Source organism: Mauremys mutica, chromosome 20 (genome assembly GCF_020497125.1).
Source record: "Mauremys mutica isolate MM-2020 ecotype Southern chromosome 20, ASM2049712v1, whole genome shotgun sequence".
NCBI lineage: Eukaryota > Metazoa > Chordata > Testudines > Geoemydidae > Mauremys > Mauremys mutica.
In genome coordinates this window covers 17,288,559-17,307,379 of record NC_059091.1, presented here as the reverse complement: position 1 = coordinate 17,307,379, position 18,821 = coordinate 17,288,559, and the positions used below count along the sequence as shown (strand labels likewise).

The 18,821-nt window shown below is 55.5% G+C and overlaps 1 protein-coding gene across 1 annotated transcript in view; it reads right to left on the bottom strand.

Moving 5' to 3' along the window:
- Positions 1 to 14,767, bottom strand: part of LOC123353569 (syntaxin-binding protein 2-like) — a 50,337-nt gene extending 35,570 nt beyond the window's left edge. The window contains exon 1 of the mRNA XM_044994765.1: positions 14,657 to 14,767. Coding sequence (XP_044850700.1) covers positions 14,657 to 14,693 — 37 coding nt within the window. The 5' untranslated portion in view covers positions 14,694 to 14,767. The remainder of the gene's footprint in view (positions 1 to 14,656) is intronic.
- Positions 14,768 to 18,821: the final 4,054 nt, after the last annotated feature.

Sequence of the window (18,821 nt, the reverse complement as noted above, 5' to 3'; positions counted from 1 at the left end):
TGGGTCTCTCGCTGACCACTCACAGCTGGAGTGGACGCCCCTGGGCTGTGACACCCAGAGGGCGGCTAAGGAGTGGCCGAGATCCTCTGGCTGGACTCATGGCCAACCTGCCCTTCTCCATACGACGGAGCCGGCACAGTGAATCCACTTTCTGCAGCCTCGGTCAGTTGCAGCGGAAGGTCGTGAAGTGCCAGCCCTGGAGGCTGCTATCCACTAAGCAGGTGTAGCATGGCCAATGCCCTCAGCCACCCAGCTGCGGTGCCTCCACCCTCCCTTCGAGGGGCATTCAGGCCAAGAGCGGACCGGATCCCAACTGGGCTGCTAACCAGAGGCTGTTCCCGATGCAGGTGCCTGTCTGAGAGCCACTGAACTGCACCCGCTAATGCATTCCCCCAGGCCAGCCAAGAGCCTTGGGCAGGGAAAGCTCCCAGGCACTGCCACCCCTGCCTGGGTTCAGACTCCTCTCCGCAGCTCTCTGCCTCCCGTCCCACTGCCCTGGGCAAGCCGGGCCCCCAGCTCACAGAGACCAGCATGACCAGGAGGGGCACACAGCTTAAAAGCACTTAGTGACCACAGAGCCTAAGTCATTTAGGAGCCTCCACCCATGGGATTTAGGTTCCTAAATCACTTGTGGCATTTTGAAGATTTGTAACCAACATCCTGATTCGCAATCAGGAACGTCACAGTTACGGACACAGAGTTTCTTGCCACCAACAGCATCTCCTGGATTAGATCCTAACGCCCTGTCCATTCTGCGTGGACACCGGAAGTCCCAGAGGCCCCGCCACCATTTTGCCCCTCCCCCAATGCCCCACCTCTTCCCACCCCACCCTTCCCCAAGGCCCCTGCCCTCCCTCCGGCCTCTGCCCCAGCCACCAAATAGCTGATTGGCAGTGCTGCTGAGCAGCTGTGGCTGGTGAGTGCTGAGCTCCCACTGTATTTTTTTGTGTGTGTGCTCGAGTCCTGGAGCACCCACGGTATGGGCGCCTATGCAGGAGTACCGGTAGCAATCTCCCCTCCTTGCACTGCGCTGGCTGTTGCTCTCCACCCCAGAGGTGGCTGCATTTCAGCGAGGCTGGGATGCATGGAGTCCCTGACGCACCGTGGCACCCTGGGAGATGGCAGGTGCTGCGGACAGGCGCGATTCACCGAACAACGACCATAACCCTGCCATCCCCTAGCAGGGCGCCATGCGGCACGCCGCCACGAGCCAGCACTGGAACACCAAGCAGCCGAGAGCGGCACGCCCAGCCCAGGGGGCTCCCGTGGCATGTGGAGAGATTCGTATTGCTAACCCATTCGCCTAGAGCTGGGGGGGAACCCATGCTTCTGGTGCCCTGGGCACAAGTGTAGTGTCAACAAACCAAAGTGCCGCTGCTCCTGGAGAACAGGCGGCTCTCGGAGCTGCCTGGATCCGCTGCTGGGTGGCGCCGAGTGAGCTGGGTGGCACCGAGGCTTGGGGGGGGGTGTCGTGGGCACTAGTGCTGGCGAAAGGGGCTCTGCGGACAGTGCTGAGACCGAGGTCTCCATCTCCCCGCAGCACAGATATGGCATGGGCAGCGACAAGGGAACACGCGTACGCACATGCACACAGCGCCCTGCTGTGCCCCAGCCTGGACCTGGCAGGGGAGTGGAGTTCGCTCTCGTAGCCCACTCACTCATGGCCTCTCTGCTGAGCAACCAGCTGTGGGGTTAATCGAGTCGAGGTCCGGGGCTCGGTCCTTCTCTCCAAGGCGCTCCATAGCCTCAGCCCAGGATGCCTAACACAGGGGGACCATGGTCGACAGCTCTGCTTGTCAGGCCCCAGGGCACTTTCAGCCATGAGGGTGAAGCTGTGCAAGAGACAAGGCTTCCCTAGGGGCCAGTTCCAGGCAGTGGAACTACCTGCCACATGAGCTAAAGACTATCCCAAACCTCCCCATTTCCTGCTCCAAGTGCCAGGTGCTCTCCTCCAACTGGCCTTCTCTGATATAAACACAGAGCAGTGTGGACAGTTAAACAACAAAGCAAACCCCTCCACAGCACACACAATTCTCCCCAGAGGAAGAGGATGAAAGAATGAACCTCATGAGACAGAGGTTAGTCATGGAGCTTAGTGAACAACTGGGAGGCGTGGAAATACTGCAGGGATGGGAACAGAACATGCCGCATGACCCCCTCTCCACTGTGTGGGGGCCTGAGCCCCAGCAAACTCATCTCCTAGCAGATGGAATGACAGGCTCTGCACAGCCCAGCTCAGAGATTGCTCTGGGGCACGGGAAAATGCTAAGGAGACAAAGCAGCAGGAGGAAATAGCCAATCAGAAGGAGGAACAGGGTTCGCATCAGATCCAGAACTTCCCACTCAGATCCAGCAGGCCGCAAAGCAGCCCCCAGAGGGATGAGCACCAGCCTGGGAGTCCGGACTCCTGGGTTCTGTTCTAGTCCCAGCTCTCTCTTAGGTGCCTACATGGCCCCCATCGCTCTGGGATCAAACACACGGGCTGTCGCTGCCCGAGGCCGAGATGGAAATGAGACCTGCGCGTCGGTTATGGGACCAAGCCCTGCACACGTGCCTAGGGAGCAACGATGTGCTGGCCCCATGGCACCTGCCAGGGACTCTTCTGCTAAACTGTGGCCTTTACAAACGACGACATGTGTCAGGAGCGAAGCAGCATCACTCAGCTCATGACGGGGGAATCCTGGTTATCATATCTGACCCGGGTTGTTCTGCACGGGAACCCCTCTGCCCTCACAGCATGGGCAGGATCACTACAGAGAGTCTCCTACCAGGCAGCTATTAGTAGTTTTACGGAAGCCCCCACTTCAGATGGAGGGTCCAGCTGCACTAGGTGCCCTACCTACACACAATGAGTCAGTGCCACCCCAAAGAGATCACAGTCCCAACAGCCAAAGGGCAGGAGAGGAAACTAAGGTGCAAAGCAAGGAAGGGACTTGCCCAGGGTCACAGGGCAGGTTGGTGGCAAAGCCAGAAATAGAACCCAGATGTTCTGAGCACCACTCAGCTGGAATACAGGATGGACCCAACAATTAACGCAGGCAGAGTTATCATAGGACAGCGTCTCCTCGTGCTAGCACAGGCTGGCTCCAGTGAGCAGCTCTAATGGGAGGAACAACTTGCCCCTGTCCTGGTCAGGGGCTCGAGTTCGAATTGCACCTTCATCATCTCTAAAGCAGCCACCTTCGTCCCTTCATGGGGCCTTCTGGGAAATCAACCGAGCAGTGTGTGCAAGAGGGTCCCCTGCACCAAGCGAGCAGGCAGGCGACGTGCCCACATCGTCCTTAGCGGCCACATCAATAATCAGGGAAAAACAACAGCCTGCTGCTCGAACTCCAGAGCACCGTTCTCTCAGCTCCAGCCTTAATCACCAGGCTGGCCAGGCTCTGCGGGAAGGGAAGCCAAGGCTTAGGTCCCTTGGCAGCACTCAGGAGAGCAGCTGTTCTCTGATCTCAATAGCTTTGCTCCACTCCCGAAGGCACGTTAAAGGAGCACAGGCAGCTGGCTTGGCATGCAGCTGGCACATCATTTCTAAATCCAAGTGCTGTTTACGTGAGAGACTTGCTGAACTAACTGCAACATTCTGCACCCCTCCTCCCTGGAGCTATCAGCCTCCCTGAACTGCTGCCCTTCTGTAAGCATCCCCCCACACCAGCCTTGCCAAGGCACTATTGCACTGGAGATGGGACGGGAGCATTAGGTCACAGGGCCCCTGTGAGCTGCGTGATGCAGGCTCTGCCTACCCTGCTGATCTGAAGGCATCCTAATGGCAGCACTGATAGCGGGAGTATACGAGTGTAGCCAGCAGCTGCATTTCTCCTGCTCAGGGCAGGTCTGTGCAGCACTGTGGTGAAATGTCAGTGGCCAACCTATACTAGCACCCTCTCCAGCGGGACATGTTCAGGAAATTGCCAGTACAGCGTGACCTAGTGTATACAGCGCCTGACTGGGACTTGGGAGATCCAGGTTCTAGTCCAGCTCCTCTGTTGGCCTGGTGGGTGACCTTGTGCAACCCCTCTCTGTGCCTCAGTTTCCCCCATCTGTAAAATAGGGATAATGATACTGGTCTCTATTATCACAGCCAGGGCCTGATCAATGTCTAAGGCAGAGCCTGAAACCCCTGCTCCTCCAGCAGGGGAGGGGACACTTTCCCTAGAAAACCTGGGACCTGAACCATGAATTTCTGTAGCCTTGCAGGTTGTGCTTTCACAGTGATAAAGATGTCCCATCCCAAACACTGATCCTGAGGCAGTGCCATCTTCCTGAGTCTGCAGAGACAGCTCTTAACAGCTGCTCAGGGCTTTGCTACATTGTAGGTGGATTCCAGTTTCACCGCTGCTATTAGGCAGCCTGTGGGAATCAGGGAGACCATCACAGACCCGGTCAGTTTCACACCCCTGCACCCAGGGCTGTTTCCAGGGGAGGACAGATGCAGCAGAGCCCTCTGAACATTCCCTCTGCCTCCCAGCAGCTGTGGAGCAGGAGACTGGATCTTCAAACGTATCAGCCGCTGATCTGCCAGGCTTCCACATAAATCCTAGCACCCTCCCTCTTCCAGGGCAGCAGTGGGGCTGGGCTTCCCTCTAGGGCACTGTCTCTGGGCCTCACCCTCCCACTAATGACGCTATCCCATCAAAGCAGGGCCAGGGGAACGGGAGTTTACAAAGGTACCCATCCGAAACACTAGGCAGCTTGGCGGAGTGAGACCCAGAACTGTCCCTCGTTTCTCCCTCGCTCACTAGCAGCTCAGAATGTTGTGCACAAGGGGCTGGCGGGCACTGCAATCCCCTCCCCCCTGCACCCGCCTGTGCTACAACAGGTATAATTGAACAATTTCCACCTCCAGTAACTAGCCCAATCTAACAGCTCTCTGCCGGCTGCTGGAGCACAGCTCCCTTTGTCCTCTGAGCAGACCCTTCTCAGCTCTCATTCTGACTGCAACGTACATAATGATCTCCCCAGCTCTGTCCTGGGGAGCGAGCCGGTGAACAGCCATCGGCATCAGCCCTTAGTGATACCACAGGCCAGCTCCACCTCACGCGCCTTTGTTCTATTCAGGCTCTTATCCCACCCTCATCACCACAGCACCTGCATGAGCTGCAACTAACAACTGTCACGTGTGGTTCGTTCTCTCCCTCTCTCCCCAGGAGAGAACTGGGTGTACCAAGGAGGGGTTTGTTTTGGTAGGGTTCTGCTCTGTGTTTATATTGGAGAAGACCAATCGGAGGACAGTGCCTGGCACTTGGAGTACAAGGCAGGGAGGTTTGGGATAGTCCCTAGTTCACGTGGCAGGCAGTTCCCCAGTGTGGGACCAGCCCCCGAGGAAATTCCATCAGTGTCATTTGGTTAGCTCTCCTCTGGCAGTTTGCCAAGAGCCCCCTTGCACCTGGGTCCCAGAAAACTGCCTGTGGCATTCCCAGAGTGCCCACACCAAGGCTAGCTGCAGACAGAAAGAAAGAACTTGCCCACTCTTGCTCTGCAATGTGCTGCCTCTGCACACACAGCACTGGCTTCCTGCCACAGCATCACGCTGGTAGCATGTCATCATCATCATCATGTTCCTATTATGCCTCTGGCATTTAGGGCAGTGACCAAGCTCCTTCAGACTCCTGTCTGTTTCTGGCAAGTCTTTCAATGGTTCCCCAGCTGTGCCCCAGGTTTTTCAGCTCAGCTTCCACAGCGCTTTGCATGTTGTTTTCGGGCGGCCTCGTTTTCGCTTGCCTTCAGGTGTCCATCTTATTGCTACTCTGGTGATGGAATCAGTTTCCATCCGAAGCACATGACCGATCCATCTCCAACACCTCCTGGCAGTGATGGTGCTCAGATCCTCTTGGCTGCTCTGTGTCACCAGATCTTGGTATGAGATTGTTCTGGGACAAAAGATACAGAGGATTTTTCTGAGGCAGGTTGTATGGAATGAACACAGTTTGGACATGTCATACTTTCTCATTCCCCAGCATTTTGAGTAGGGGGGTGGACTAGATGACCTCCTGAGGTCCCTTCCAACTCTGATATTCTATGATTTTGCACTATAAAGTAGTGTTGAAAGTACGCAGCTCTGATAAATCTTGAGGTTGGTGTTGTATTTTGACGATTTCCAGACTGTATTTAAGCTCCTGAAGGTGTTCCTGGCTTTACTGATTTTGTTCCATATGTCTTGGCTTGTTCCACCATCCTGGCTGATGGTGCTGCCCAAGTACGTGAATGCTTCTATGACTGGTGAGAATATAATCCTCTATCCATACTGGTGATGGTGAGGCAATATTAAAGGTCAGGATATCTGTCCTATTGCGACTGATTTTCAGTCCAATTTGCTGGCTGAACGTGTTGAGTAGAGTTGTTTTTTCTTGTATATGGTGTTGGGTATGTTATAGGAGAGCGACATCATCTGTGAAGTCCAGGTCTTCAAGGGATGAGACGAGAGTCCATTTAATGCCTCTTGGCACATCTTCTGTTGTACATCGCATTACCCAGTCGATGGCAATGACACACCCCTGACATACTCCTGTTTTGACTTCAAAACTGAGGTCGTGGTGATCAACACTGCATGTAAAGTTGAAATAGAAGTTTTTGATGACAATTATACAGAAAGGAATTCCATATGCCCGCAGAATGCGCAATAGGCTGTGTGACGCTGCACTCCATGTGTTATGGAAATATGCTTATGAACATGAATATGATGTAACTGGAACATGGTTTATGCAAAAGGCCTCTAAGGTATCAAAGGTTATAACCTACTGAATATATTGCTCCTATTTGTATGCATGTATCATTCTTGTATCTGAAGCTAAAAATATGAAGTAAAACTCTGAGGTCCTATTGTAATTATGCAAAGTGTGGGCCATTAATGGTGGTTTAGAATCTTGATGGCTCCCATTGACTGGGACAATTGATTGTAAATGGTTTATTTACCAGAAAACCTTCCTGTGTACTCGTGGGCCAACCCAGGAAGAATGGAAACTAGGGGGTCTTACAGTGACATGTGACCATCTCACATGATACCGGAATCCATCTTAATCCTTGTACTTTTCCAATGATGAGGCGGGGCTGGGGACAAGCACAGACAAAAGATTCCTGGCTTGTGCCAAAGTTATAAAAAGGGGGTGGAGCAGGACAAAGGGGGTGCCAGTCATGAGAAAAATCCCTGCTTACCACCTGAAATGTCTGCTGGATCTAACAAAGACTGTACCAGGGGAAAGGACTGGGCCCAGACTAGGAAGGAGTCTAGTCTGGGAAAGCAGCTTATTGGAACATCTTTGAGGGTGAGATATGACCTGTATTCAGTTTCTTAATGTATTAGGCTTAGAGTTGTGTGTTTTGTTTTATTTTATTTTGCTTTATGACTTACTTAGTTCTGGCTGTTGTTATTGAAACCACTTAAATCCTACTTCTTATACTTAATAAAATCACTTTTGTTTATTAATAAACCCAGAGTAAGTGATTAATACCTGGGGGAGCAAATAGCTGTGCATCTCTCTCAGTGTTACAGAGGGCAAACAATTTACAAATTTACCCCGTACATGCTTTATACAGAGTAAAATGGATTTATTTGGAGGTCTGGATCCCACTGGGAGCTGGGTGTCTGGGTGCTGGAGACAGGTAACCTGCTGAGCTGTTTTTAGTTAAAATCTTCAGCTTTGGGGGTGTGGCCCAGACCTGGGTCTGTGTTGCAGCAGGCTAGCGTGTCTGGCTCAACAAGGCAGGGTTCTGGACTCCCAAGCTAACAGGGAAAACAGGCTCAAAGGTAATTTCAGCACATCAGGTGACAGTCCCAAAGGGATCTCTGTGACCGAACCCATCACAGGCTGGTCCTGGGAATGCTATCAAATGTCTTTTTAAAGTCTATGAAATTGATGTAGAGTTGCTGTTGCCATTCTAGGCACTGTTCTATTATGTTTCATACAGTGAAGATCTGGTCTGTACATCCACGCCCTTTCCGAAAACCAGCTTGCTCTTTTCTGAGAACACGATCAACTGCCTCCGATATACACTGAACTATGATCTTAACAATACTTTGCTTGGCACAGATAAAAGTGTGATACCATGACAGTTATTACAAATCACTGAGCGTATGATGAGATAACTGGCTCTGTGGATATGGGGAAAGCGTTAGATGTGATATATCTTGACTTTAGCTAAGCTTTTTGTATGGTCGCCCACTGTATTCTTGCCAGCAATTTAAAGAAGTATGGATTGGATTGACTATAAGCTGGATAGAAAGCTGGCTAGACTGTTGGGCTCAACAGGTAGTGATCAACGGCTCAATGTCTAGTTGGCAGCCAGTATCAAGCGGCGTGCCCCAGGGGTCAGTCCTGGGGCTGGTTTTGTTCAACATCTTTATTAATTATCTGGATGATGGGATGAATTGCACCCTCAGCAAGTTCGCAGATGACACGAGGCTCGGGGGGAGAGGTACATATGCTGGTTGAAGCCACACCTGGGGTATTATGTCCAGTTTTGGTCCCCCCCACTACAGAAGGGATGTGGACAAATTAGAGAGAATCCAGTGGAGGGCAACAAAAATGATTAGGGGGCTGGGGCACATGACTTATGAGGAGAGGCTGAGGGAACTGCGGTTATTTAGTCTGCAGAAGAAAAGAGTGAGGGGGGATTTGATAGCAGCCTTCAACTACCTGAAGGGGGGTTCCAAAGAGGATGGAGCTCGGCTGTTCTCAGTGATGGCAGATGACAGAACAAGGAGCAATGGTCTCAAGTTGCAGTGGCGGAGGTCTAGGTTGGATATTAGGAAAGACTATTTCACTAGGAGGGTGGTGAAGCACTGGAATGGGTTACCTAGGGAGGTGGTGGAATCTCCATCCTTAGAGGTCTTTAAGACCTGGCTTGACAAAGCCCTGTCTGGGATGATTTAGTTGGGGTTGGTCCTGCTTTGAGCAGGGGGTTGGACTAGATGACCTCCTGAGATCCCTTCCAACCCTAATCTTCTATGATTCCTTTCTTTGGTATCTACACTATAATCCCATTGGTCCACTCATCTGGCACTTTTTCCCTTTCCCAGACGGATGTAAATAGAGAGGCCAGGAGAGATGCTGCTAATTTAGGATTTATCTTGAACAATTCTGCATTCAAGTTATCCTTGCCAGGAGCTTTCCCATTTTTTAAGGTTTTGATGGCTTGAACAGACTCCCAATAGGTGCAATGGGGAGAGAGAACCTAGCTAGCTTGGAGATGGAGCATGATCAGTTTCTGAAGAGGACTGTATGATAGGGCAGCCTGCAATAGCTGGGACTGGACTCATGGAGCCAGGTGGCTCCTGCCTCTCTGATGTTCCTGTGTAATTCGCAAAGGGGGAACTCTCTGGGGTTCTGCTGAGTTTGCTCACAGTGGCTCTCACAAAGAGGAGAAGGGGAACTGAGTGAGAGTCTGGAGAGCTCTTTCCACCCAGGCTCAGGGCTTGGCGGAGCCGGGTCTGGTCTGTTTGTATTGTGTCACGACACAGGATTTGATCTAAGCTCAGATGCTGCCGGTCAGGCTCTGTCTCCAGCTCCAACAGCTCCAGGGAAAGGCAGCCTGGGACTAGCATGCAGTGATTACAGTGCTACAGTCTGGGCTGAGGGGAGTTCAGGTATCTCTGCCTGCCACCCTGCAGAAAGGCAGCAGTGTGCCGTGGGGCCATGGCGTCTAGTTGCTGGGGGGTTGTGGCACCTAGTGAAGCTGGGGTTGTGCTGCTGCCACCAGATAGCCGGAGAAATGGGCTGCCCTCCATGTTAGATGGAGCAGGCTGCAGCCTGGCCTCTCCAGGGCCTGGTGGAAGCTCAGCCGGTTTACTCCTGGCCAGTTTATCCCCATTAGTTCTTGGGCCAACATGGTCCATCAGCTTCACTAGCTCTGCCTGTCCCTGGCATCCATCCCCCCCTAGTGTATTTTGAGAGGGATCCCCCTCTGCCTGCACTGTGCTAAGCTAAACAAGCCAGGCTCCTTCAGTCTCCTCTACTTCTTTGAGCATCCTAGTAGCCCTTCTCTGCACCTGCTCCAGCTGGAATTTGTCTGCCTGGAACACAGACGACTGGAACTGGACACAATGCTCCAGATGGGGCCTCATCCGTGCCTCGGACAAAGGCATTAGTACTTCCCTATTGCAGCGAGGTTTGAGCTGTGCTGGATCACTCTCTCCTCTCCCTGAGGCTGCCTTGTACTGAACTCAAAGGCTGCTTTATTCAGTCAGTCTAGTGCTAGCCTGGCGTCTGACTCGCGCCAATCCTCGAACCTTCCAGCCCGCAACAGAACCCAAGCCCCTGGGGTCTCCCAGCTCCAGCAGTGGCAAGTGCATCAGGCTGTGCTGCGCCTGGCCAAGTGTGCAATGCTTCACTGTGCGGACGAGGGGAACTCCGGCACCGGTCTGCTCACATCCTGTTAAGTGAAGTCACATCATCCTCTGTCAGCGTCTGGCTACAAATGTTCTTCCCTGTGCAGATACCCAGCCCGGGCTCCCCACTCCAGGCTCTAGCGCTGCTAGGAATCCCACAGGCTTGCTGCTTGCTAGCCACAGGAGCACCATTTTCATTGGTTCTGTAGCCACCTGCCATTCGTGCCTCCTTTATTCTCAGCATAACAAGGTGGATCTGGTACGTCAGTAGGGATGGGACAGCACTGATGCCTTTGATATACTGTGATCTCAGTGCCATGGAATGGAAACAGGCCACACACCTGACCCTGCCCTGGATGGGGATTTGGTTTTGCGAACCCATCTCCCTCCAGATTCCTCTAACTCATCTCCTTGCCAGGCTGAGCACTTCCAGTTCTGCAGTCTCGAGCCATGTTTAAGTTCACCCCAAACCATCTCCCATCCCTGCTGCTCTTCTCTGCAGCGGGAAAGGATGAGCCTAGTGTGACAGCACAGTCAGCCAATCCTAGGCCTGGAAGTGCCGATCACACTCTGCATCACAACCCCATACTACTGAAGGGCAGGCCAGGCTATGTCGAACCCAATCACAGGACTGGATGGAACAATCTCTCCAAACTCTCCCTCCATTCCCCTCCTTCCCTTTGCAATCTGGTTCTGATAACAGCTGCTGCAAGCAAACACAGCAGTGTTTGGACGTTATAAAATTTTCCAAAAGGGAACAGACAACTGAAAAAACAAAAGATTTTCCCCCTGCTCTCCAAGAACTGCCAAGCCTTCCCCAACAGAGAGAATGTAAAGTTACAGCCCATTCTTGTTATTCAGGAACCTAAGCTATGTGGATTACTTTGTCTGCTGCTTACTCATTTTTCTCCAGCTGAATTCTGCCTCTCTTAGCAGCCAAAGTCACTGATATACTTAATGTTAATGCTTCTGACTAAGCCCTTCTTTCTTCTACAGTAAAGTAGTTAGAGCAAAACCAAGAAGGACATAACAGCTAACTGCAAATAATCCCCTTTCAGGTAGCCTGGATTTTAAGGTTCTATGTACAACAGGTTAACAGAAGTTATAAGCACGTTAGACATGAGTAGCATGTGTCATCAGATGGCTAAGCGCCCCAGTGAAAGCTGTTACCCATCTAGTAGACTCTAGTAGAACTGGTTACCCATTCATTCAAATATCTTATTTATAACTGTTTCAAAATGGATTCCTAAAACAAAGCGCGACCCATTTCTCCTTAACTGGTTACAAACAAGAAGCAAATTGCACCATGCTTAATTGTTACACTGCACAAGATCAACATTACGGAGACCTTACAGTTGAAGCCCACATGGCATTCCATCATTTACTCTTTGCTTATTTCAACTGGTGGCGGGGGGGTTTCAGTAAATGCTCTGTGCGATATTTTGGGAAGATCAAATTTTAGGCCTGGTTTATCCTTGGGATTCAGCCAGTGGTGACTAGCAACGGGTGCAAAGACCAAGTGTAGGCTGTGTGGTCAAGGGGAGAAAGCACAGAATGGGACTCAGGAGACAGGTTCTATTCCTGTCTCTGTCACTAGCCTGCTGGGTGACCCTGGGCAGGTCACGTCCCCTTTCTGTGCCTCAGTTTCCCCATCAGTAACAGGCAAATAATGATACTGACCTCCTCTGCAAAGCGCTTTGCACTCTACTCATGAAAAGCACTAGATGAGAGCTAGGGATCATAGGTACTGTAGTGCCTGAGGACCAACCAAGAACTGGTGTTGTGCTAGGCCCTGTGCAGACAGAGGAGCAGCCAGTCCCTGCTCCAGAGAGCTGACAGTCTAAGGAGACAAGACAGCTGGTGAAGGGAAAAAGGTGTAATAGACAAAAATAGCCAAGAAAACTTGCATGGGAGCAAACTGTGCTATACTTGCGTCTCAAGCAGTCCAAATTACAGCTTTCCTCCTCATTTGTGGGATTTATACCAGGACCACTACACCGGCTCCTGGCTGCTGAACTGAATCCCAAACACAGACAAGGCCTTAGTGACATGACACCTCTCTACATCAATGTAGGGCCCATAATCTCAGCTGCTCAGCTATTCCGTCTCTACTGAGAAGCAAGGAGAGGCCGCTGGATTTGATGCAGGTGATAAAGCACGCAAGACAGCAATGTTCTGCCTTCAAGCATTCCCCAGATGGCTGTTTAACTGGAGCATCAGGCACTGATCTTACTGGATCTTTACAGAGGAAAGACAAGGCGACCGCAGTGGAGAGCCTTTGGAAAGAGGCCTGCACAGCTATGTCAGACTCAGCTCTCCGGAAGAGCTCCCTTGCCTGATATACCTACTATATGCATTGCAGCAGCACCCAGCCCAGGAGCCCCAGAGCTGGCTCAGGCTCCCACTGTGCTAGATGCTGGACACACAGAACAAAAGAGACAGTCTCTGCCTCACACAGCGTCCAATATCACACAAATCCTAACGTCACCCGGTGGTTTCTCTGCCTAGCCTGCCCAGCCTAGCTCTAATCTCTATCCACCTCCCTCACAGAGGTGTCAGATGAACAAATGAGTTGTCCAGGCATCTGTTGTATGATGGACTATGGGATCAGTGCTAGCCTTTAACTTCTTGCCAGTTTCTCCTCTTTCCCTCCATGTGGTGCTTTAAACAGGGTCAAAACCTGAAAAAAGCACCAGATGTCTCCCTCTATCTGTGTCTTGAGCCCTGGGGAGCTTCCCCAGTCCAAACCCAAGCAGGACACAGTTTGCAGGGGAGCATAAGGAGATGACATAAGGAGGACAGATCCTTATCCTTCCTGTTACATCGATGGGAAACCACACCTGGCTGATCCATCATGGACAGGCACTGGAAACTGGTGGTGAAAGCAACAACAACCAGCACTTGTAAAGTGTCCTGCAGGTGGAAAACGCTACAGACTGAAGCAGCAGGGGATTAAATCTCCACCACCACCTGAAAGGGAAATTGTCATCTCCCCTTCAGTGATGGGGAAATTGGCACAGAGTTTAGTGGCTGCCTGTGTGCGTCCTTGAGCAATCCAAAACTCAGAGCTCTACGGCTCGCTTGCCTAATCTCTTGCCTCTTGGCCTGGTGTGACTGAGACTTTAATAATAATTATAAACATAGCTATATTTCTTTATCAACTATGTAAGCTGCAGCCACTTCTGGGGCTCAGCACAACCACCTCCACACAGCACACCAGGACAAAACCTCACAAAGCACAGCAGGACATTTAACATCCACACAGAGCAGACAGGATTGAGGCAGCTGCAAGAGAAGAAGGATGGCCCAGCGGTGAGGATTTGAGGGTGCAAGCTCTGGATCTGAGACACCATGGATTCAATTCCCTGCTCTGCCACAGACTCCCTGTGTGAGCCTGGGCAAGTTGCTGAGTCTCTCTGTGCCTCAATTGCCCCTCTGCACAAAGGAGATAATAGCCGGGGGATGGTGAGGCTAATACACTAAAGAGTGTGAGATGCCCAGATACCACAGCAATGGGGGCCAGCCATCAATCTAAGAGACAGAGGCCTGGACAAAAAGAACCCAACAGTGCACAGAAGCAGATTTCAGTCCCTGGATCCTGACTAGCTATTGCTGAGACCCCTCCAGCTCAGCAGCTTGACCTGACCTGGGACAGGCCAGAGAGTTTAAGAAGCTGACTTAAAGTGAGCTCTAAACCAGGAAGTGTCCCTCCAGGAGCAAGGACGCAAAGCCTGGGCACTGCTCAAGGATCTGGGGCAAGTCAGCTTTGCGCTGGGGTGGCTTTCACCCAGTACTTGGCAGGGTGTCATTGGGGGACTCCCTGATCATCCTTTGGGGTGCAGAGGTGGTGGGGGGGGACCACAAACGGCCCTGGGGCCCTCACACACACAGGGCATCAGGCAGCATCGGTCACTAGGGAGTCCTGCCCCCCCCCTTCCCTCAGTCAGAGGCTGAGCAGCCAGGCTGGGTGGCGGGGCAGAGATGCAGCCGGGGTGCCAGGGAGATGCGAGGGCCGGAGTCACCCCGACAGAAACAGCCGCTGCCCCCCACGCCCAAGGTGCAGCTCCTATGGGAGGGGGCGGCCCTTGGGGGTGGGGCAGACACCCTCCTTCCCCTTCTGCTGTGGGACAGGCAGGCGGAGGGGGGGAGCTCTCTGCTCCGAATGACTCCTAATCCCCCGAGGGCGCGACACCCCCAGGAGCGCCCCGCCCCCCCAGGACCCAGGGCTCCCAACTGGGCCCTGCCCCCCCCGGACCCACATCCGACCGGGCCAGACCCCCCCAACTGGGCCCGGACCCACATCCGACCACTCGGACCCCCCGGCCCCGCACTCACTCTCGCCCACCACCGCCTTCAGCCCGGACGGGGCCATCTCCGCCTCCTGCTGCCCCGGGACCGCTGCCGCTTCCGGGTCTGAGCGCGAGGCGGGGCCAAGGAGCTCGCCCCGCCCACCGAGTGCAGCGTCACGCCCCTCTGAGCCCCTCCCACCGAGCCCGTGGCAACGCCCCCTAGGGCCCTGTGGGGGGAAGCGGGACTCAGCTGTGCGCGGGGCGGGGCTGGAGTCAGGACTCCTGGGTTCCGCGCCTGCGCCGCTCCTGCCCTTGTGCGCGGCCTCGCCTCTCCCTGCCGTGCTCTGGGGCGTGTCTGTGATGCTGGGCGATGGCCCCTAGTGTCACTGATGGAGGAGCCCAGCCCCCCCCCCGTGACACTGGTGGATGGGCCTGCCCCCCCTAGTGTCACTGATGGAGGAGCCCAGCCCCCCCCCGTGACACTGGTGGATGGGCCTGCCCCCCCTAGTGTCACTGATGGAGGAGCCCAGCCCCCCCCCCGTGACACTGATGGAGGAGCCCAGTCCCCCAAGTGACACTGGTGGATGGGCCTGCCCCCCCCCCAGTGTCACTTATGGAGGGGCTAGGGTGACTAGATGTCCCGATTTTATAGGGACAGTCCCGATATTTGGAGCTTTTTCTTATATAGGCACCTATTACCCCCCACCCCCTGTCCTGATTTTTCACACTTGCTGTCTGGTCACCCTAGGAGGGGCCCAGTCCCCTCAGTGACTGATTTTAGTATAAAGCACCTGGGGTGCTGGCAGGTCGGTGTCTGTGAGGCTGGGGGTGGTTGAACGCTGCAGCCCCCCTGCACTCCTGGTGCTGTGAGGGCTGGGCCTGGGAACCAGTGGGCAGGCCCCTGGCGACAGGGCCATGCAGGTCCCCACTGAACCCCCACCTGATCAGGCGGGAGGTGGCCTTGGGCAGGGTTAAAGCGAGGACTGGGTTGGGGTAGTGGGGCCTCAGCCCATTCCGGTCAGCCCCCCCTTCCAATCAGTGTCCTCCCCCTCAGCACAGCAGTGTCCCTCGCCCTCCACCCAGCCCCCACCCATCAGGCCCCTTGCCCACCTCCATCCAGCCTCCCCCCATCAGCCAGGCTCCTCACGCCCCAACCTCCACCCATCCCCTCCCCCCACCCCCAGTCAGGCCCCTTGCCCACCTCCATCCAGCCTCCCCCCATCAGCCAGGCTCCTCAGCCCCCACCTCCACCCAGCCCCCCTCAACCAGGCCCCTTGCCTGCCACTTCCACCCAGCTCCCCCTTAGCCAGGCCCCTCACCCCACTCCAACCAGTCTTCTCCCTTCAGCTAGCCCCCTTGCCCCGCACCTCCACCCAGCCTCCCCTCCCCCTGCCAGGCGATTTGCCCCCCACCTCCAGCCAGCTTCCCCACTCCCTCAGCTGGGCCTCTGGCCCCCCACCTCCAGCCAGCCTCCCCTCACACCCTCGTTGGGCCCCTTGCCCCCTTCCTGGGCCCCTCACCCCCACAACTCTAACCAGCAGACCCTACCCAGGTCTCTTCCCCCCCCCCGCACTTTCCAGCCAACCCCCACTGCCACCGCCAGGCCCCTCATCCCCAACTCCAACTAGCTCCCTACCCCCAGGCTGCTCACCCTCCAACTCCAGCCTCCAAGCCAGGGCCCTTGCTCCCCTCTCTCTGATCAGAGCTCTGTGGATTCTGGTCACATCCACTCCCATCAGCCTTTCCTGGTGCTGTGATTTCTGGAGTGGGGGTTCAGGGCCCGGTGGGTGCATGGCCTGGCCTACAGAACGACACCCTGGGTGCGACCTCCTGTAACGAGGCTCCAGGCGCCTGGGCCATCATTTCCAGTCTGAGAAAATCCCAGGAGCATTGAAACCGTCAATCATTTCAAACAGAACTTCGCCAGCCAGGCCCCTCCAGCCACCCCAGCCCTTCCCCTGGTGGGGGGCTCATCCTCACCCTTCCCTCCCTCTCCAATGCCTGGTGAACAGCTGCAACGGGCACTAGCAATGCACTGCCCAGTGCCTTGCAGGGCATCACGGTTGCTGGGAGCCAGAGGTGAAAGTAAGCCAGTACAGTCCGGTATGGCGTACCGGCAAGAGCCAGCACGCCGTGCCGGACCACACCAGCTTCTGCGGCGGGGATTTAAAGGGCTCAGAGCTCCCCGCCGCTGTGGGCAGCCCAGAGCCCTTTGAATCCCGCCCGTGGCTCCAGCGGCCGGGCTGAAGCCGGATTTAAAGGGCTCGGGGCTCCCCGCCACTGCGGGCAGCCCAGAGCCCTTTGAATCCTGGCCGCGGCTCTGGTGGCCGGGCTGGGGCCAGGATTTAAAGGGCTCGGGGCTCCCCGCAGCGGCAGGAGCTCTGGGCCCTTTAAATCCCGGCCCCAGCTCGGCAAAGCTTGGGGTTCCCCGTGGCGGCCAGAACCCGGGGCCCTTTAATTTGCCCCTGAGCCCCAGGGGGCTCCCAGCTACCTCTTCAGCTGGGAGCCCCTGGTTGATTTAAAGGCTCTGGGGCTCCCAGCCACAGCCGGTGCCCCAGGGCCTTTAAATCTTGAGAGGCACCACCTCTTCTGCTTAAGGCCACGCCTCTTCTGGATGAGGCCACGCCCCCCTCAGGACTCCGGCAGTACCGGTAAGTCCTGTAAGTTACTTTCACCCCTGCTGGGAGCTGGCAGCTATATGGCAGCAGCTGAGGCAACTCTATGGAGGCTGGGGCCGGGGCCAGGGCCAGCTCCAGCTTTTTTGTCACCCCAAGCAGCAAAGCAAAAAAAAGATAAAGCTGATTGGTGCAGGGGCGGCTCTACAAATTCCGCCGCCCCAAGCAGGGTGGCGCATTGCGCCGCTCGCGCTGCCGGGCGCCAGTGCTGCACCTCCGCGGGACCTCCCACAGATGTGCCGCTGGGCCCGCGGCTCCGTTGGACCTCCCGCAGGCATGACTGCGGAAGGTCCGCTGGATCCGCCTGCCGCCCTCCCGTTAAAATGCTGCCCCACGCGCGCGCTTGGCGCGCTGGGGTCTGGAGCTGGCCCTGGATTGGTGGCACTTCGGCGGCAGCTCAGTCATGCTGCTTCATCCTTTGGCAGCAATTCGGTGGCGGGTCCTTTGCTCCCTCTCTTCCTCTTCGGAGGCACTTAGGCGGCAGCTCAAAGAGGAACAGAGGGACTGAGGGACCCGCCGACGAATTATGGCCAAAGGCCTGGACGTGCTGCCCCTTTCCATTGGCTGCCCCAAGCACCTGCTTCCTTCGCTGGTGCCTGGAGCCAGCCCTGGTTGGGGAACATCCTACATGGACCCCTACCCTGGGCTGGCCGAAGGCTGCTCTGGCTTGGTGCATGTGTCCCCCTAGTGGACAATTTAAGGATAACAACCTGCTACTGATTTCCAGCTAAGGGATCTCCTCCTTTGGCTGAAGGGCCTATGTTTGATCCACAGTCTTTAGACTTGCCCCTTGCTGCTGCTCATTGGCAGCAGGAGGGGAGATGCTGCTGGAGCTAAGGTCGCTCCCAGCCCCATTAACTCCTGGTCACATCTCCCTGCAGGCATCCAATCCTGGTGGCCAGAGTCCGCAGCTCACCTTCCTCAGGCACAGGGCGCGCCCATGGGGCTGGCTGTCCAGCTGCCCTGAGCGAGCTCTGCCTGAGTAAGGGCCTTCATCAGCCCTGGATATCACAGCACGGACCAGGGCCGCCCAGAGGATTCTGGGGGCCCGGGGTCTTCGGCGGCGGGGGGCCCTTCCGTTCCTGGACCCGCCGCCGAAGTGCCCCGAAGACCCGCGGCGGGGGCCCCCCCGCCACCGAATTACCGCCGAAGCGGGACCCGCCGCCGAAGCGCAGCCCGGTCTTCGGCGGTAATTCGGCGGAGAGGGGCCCCCGCCGCGGGTCTGCGGGGCACTTCGGCGGCGGGTCCCGGAAGGGAAGGGCCCCCCGCCGCCGAATTACCGCCGAAGACCGGGCTGCACCTCGGCGGCGGGTCCCGCTCCGTCTTCGGCGGTAATTCGCCAGCGGGGGGTCCTTCCGCCCCGGAGCGGAAGGACCCGCCGCCGGCGAAGACCGGGAGCGGCAGAAGCTCCTGCGCCCGGCCCCGCAAGAGTTTGCCGGGCCCCCCGGAGTGAGTGAGGGACCCCGCTCCAGGGGCCCCGAAAAACTCTGGTGGGGGCCCCCGTGGGGCTCGGGGCCTGGGGCAAATTGCCCCTCT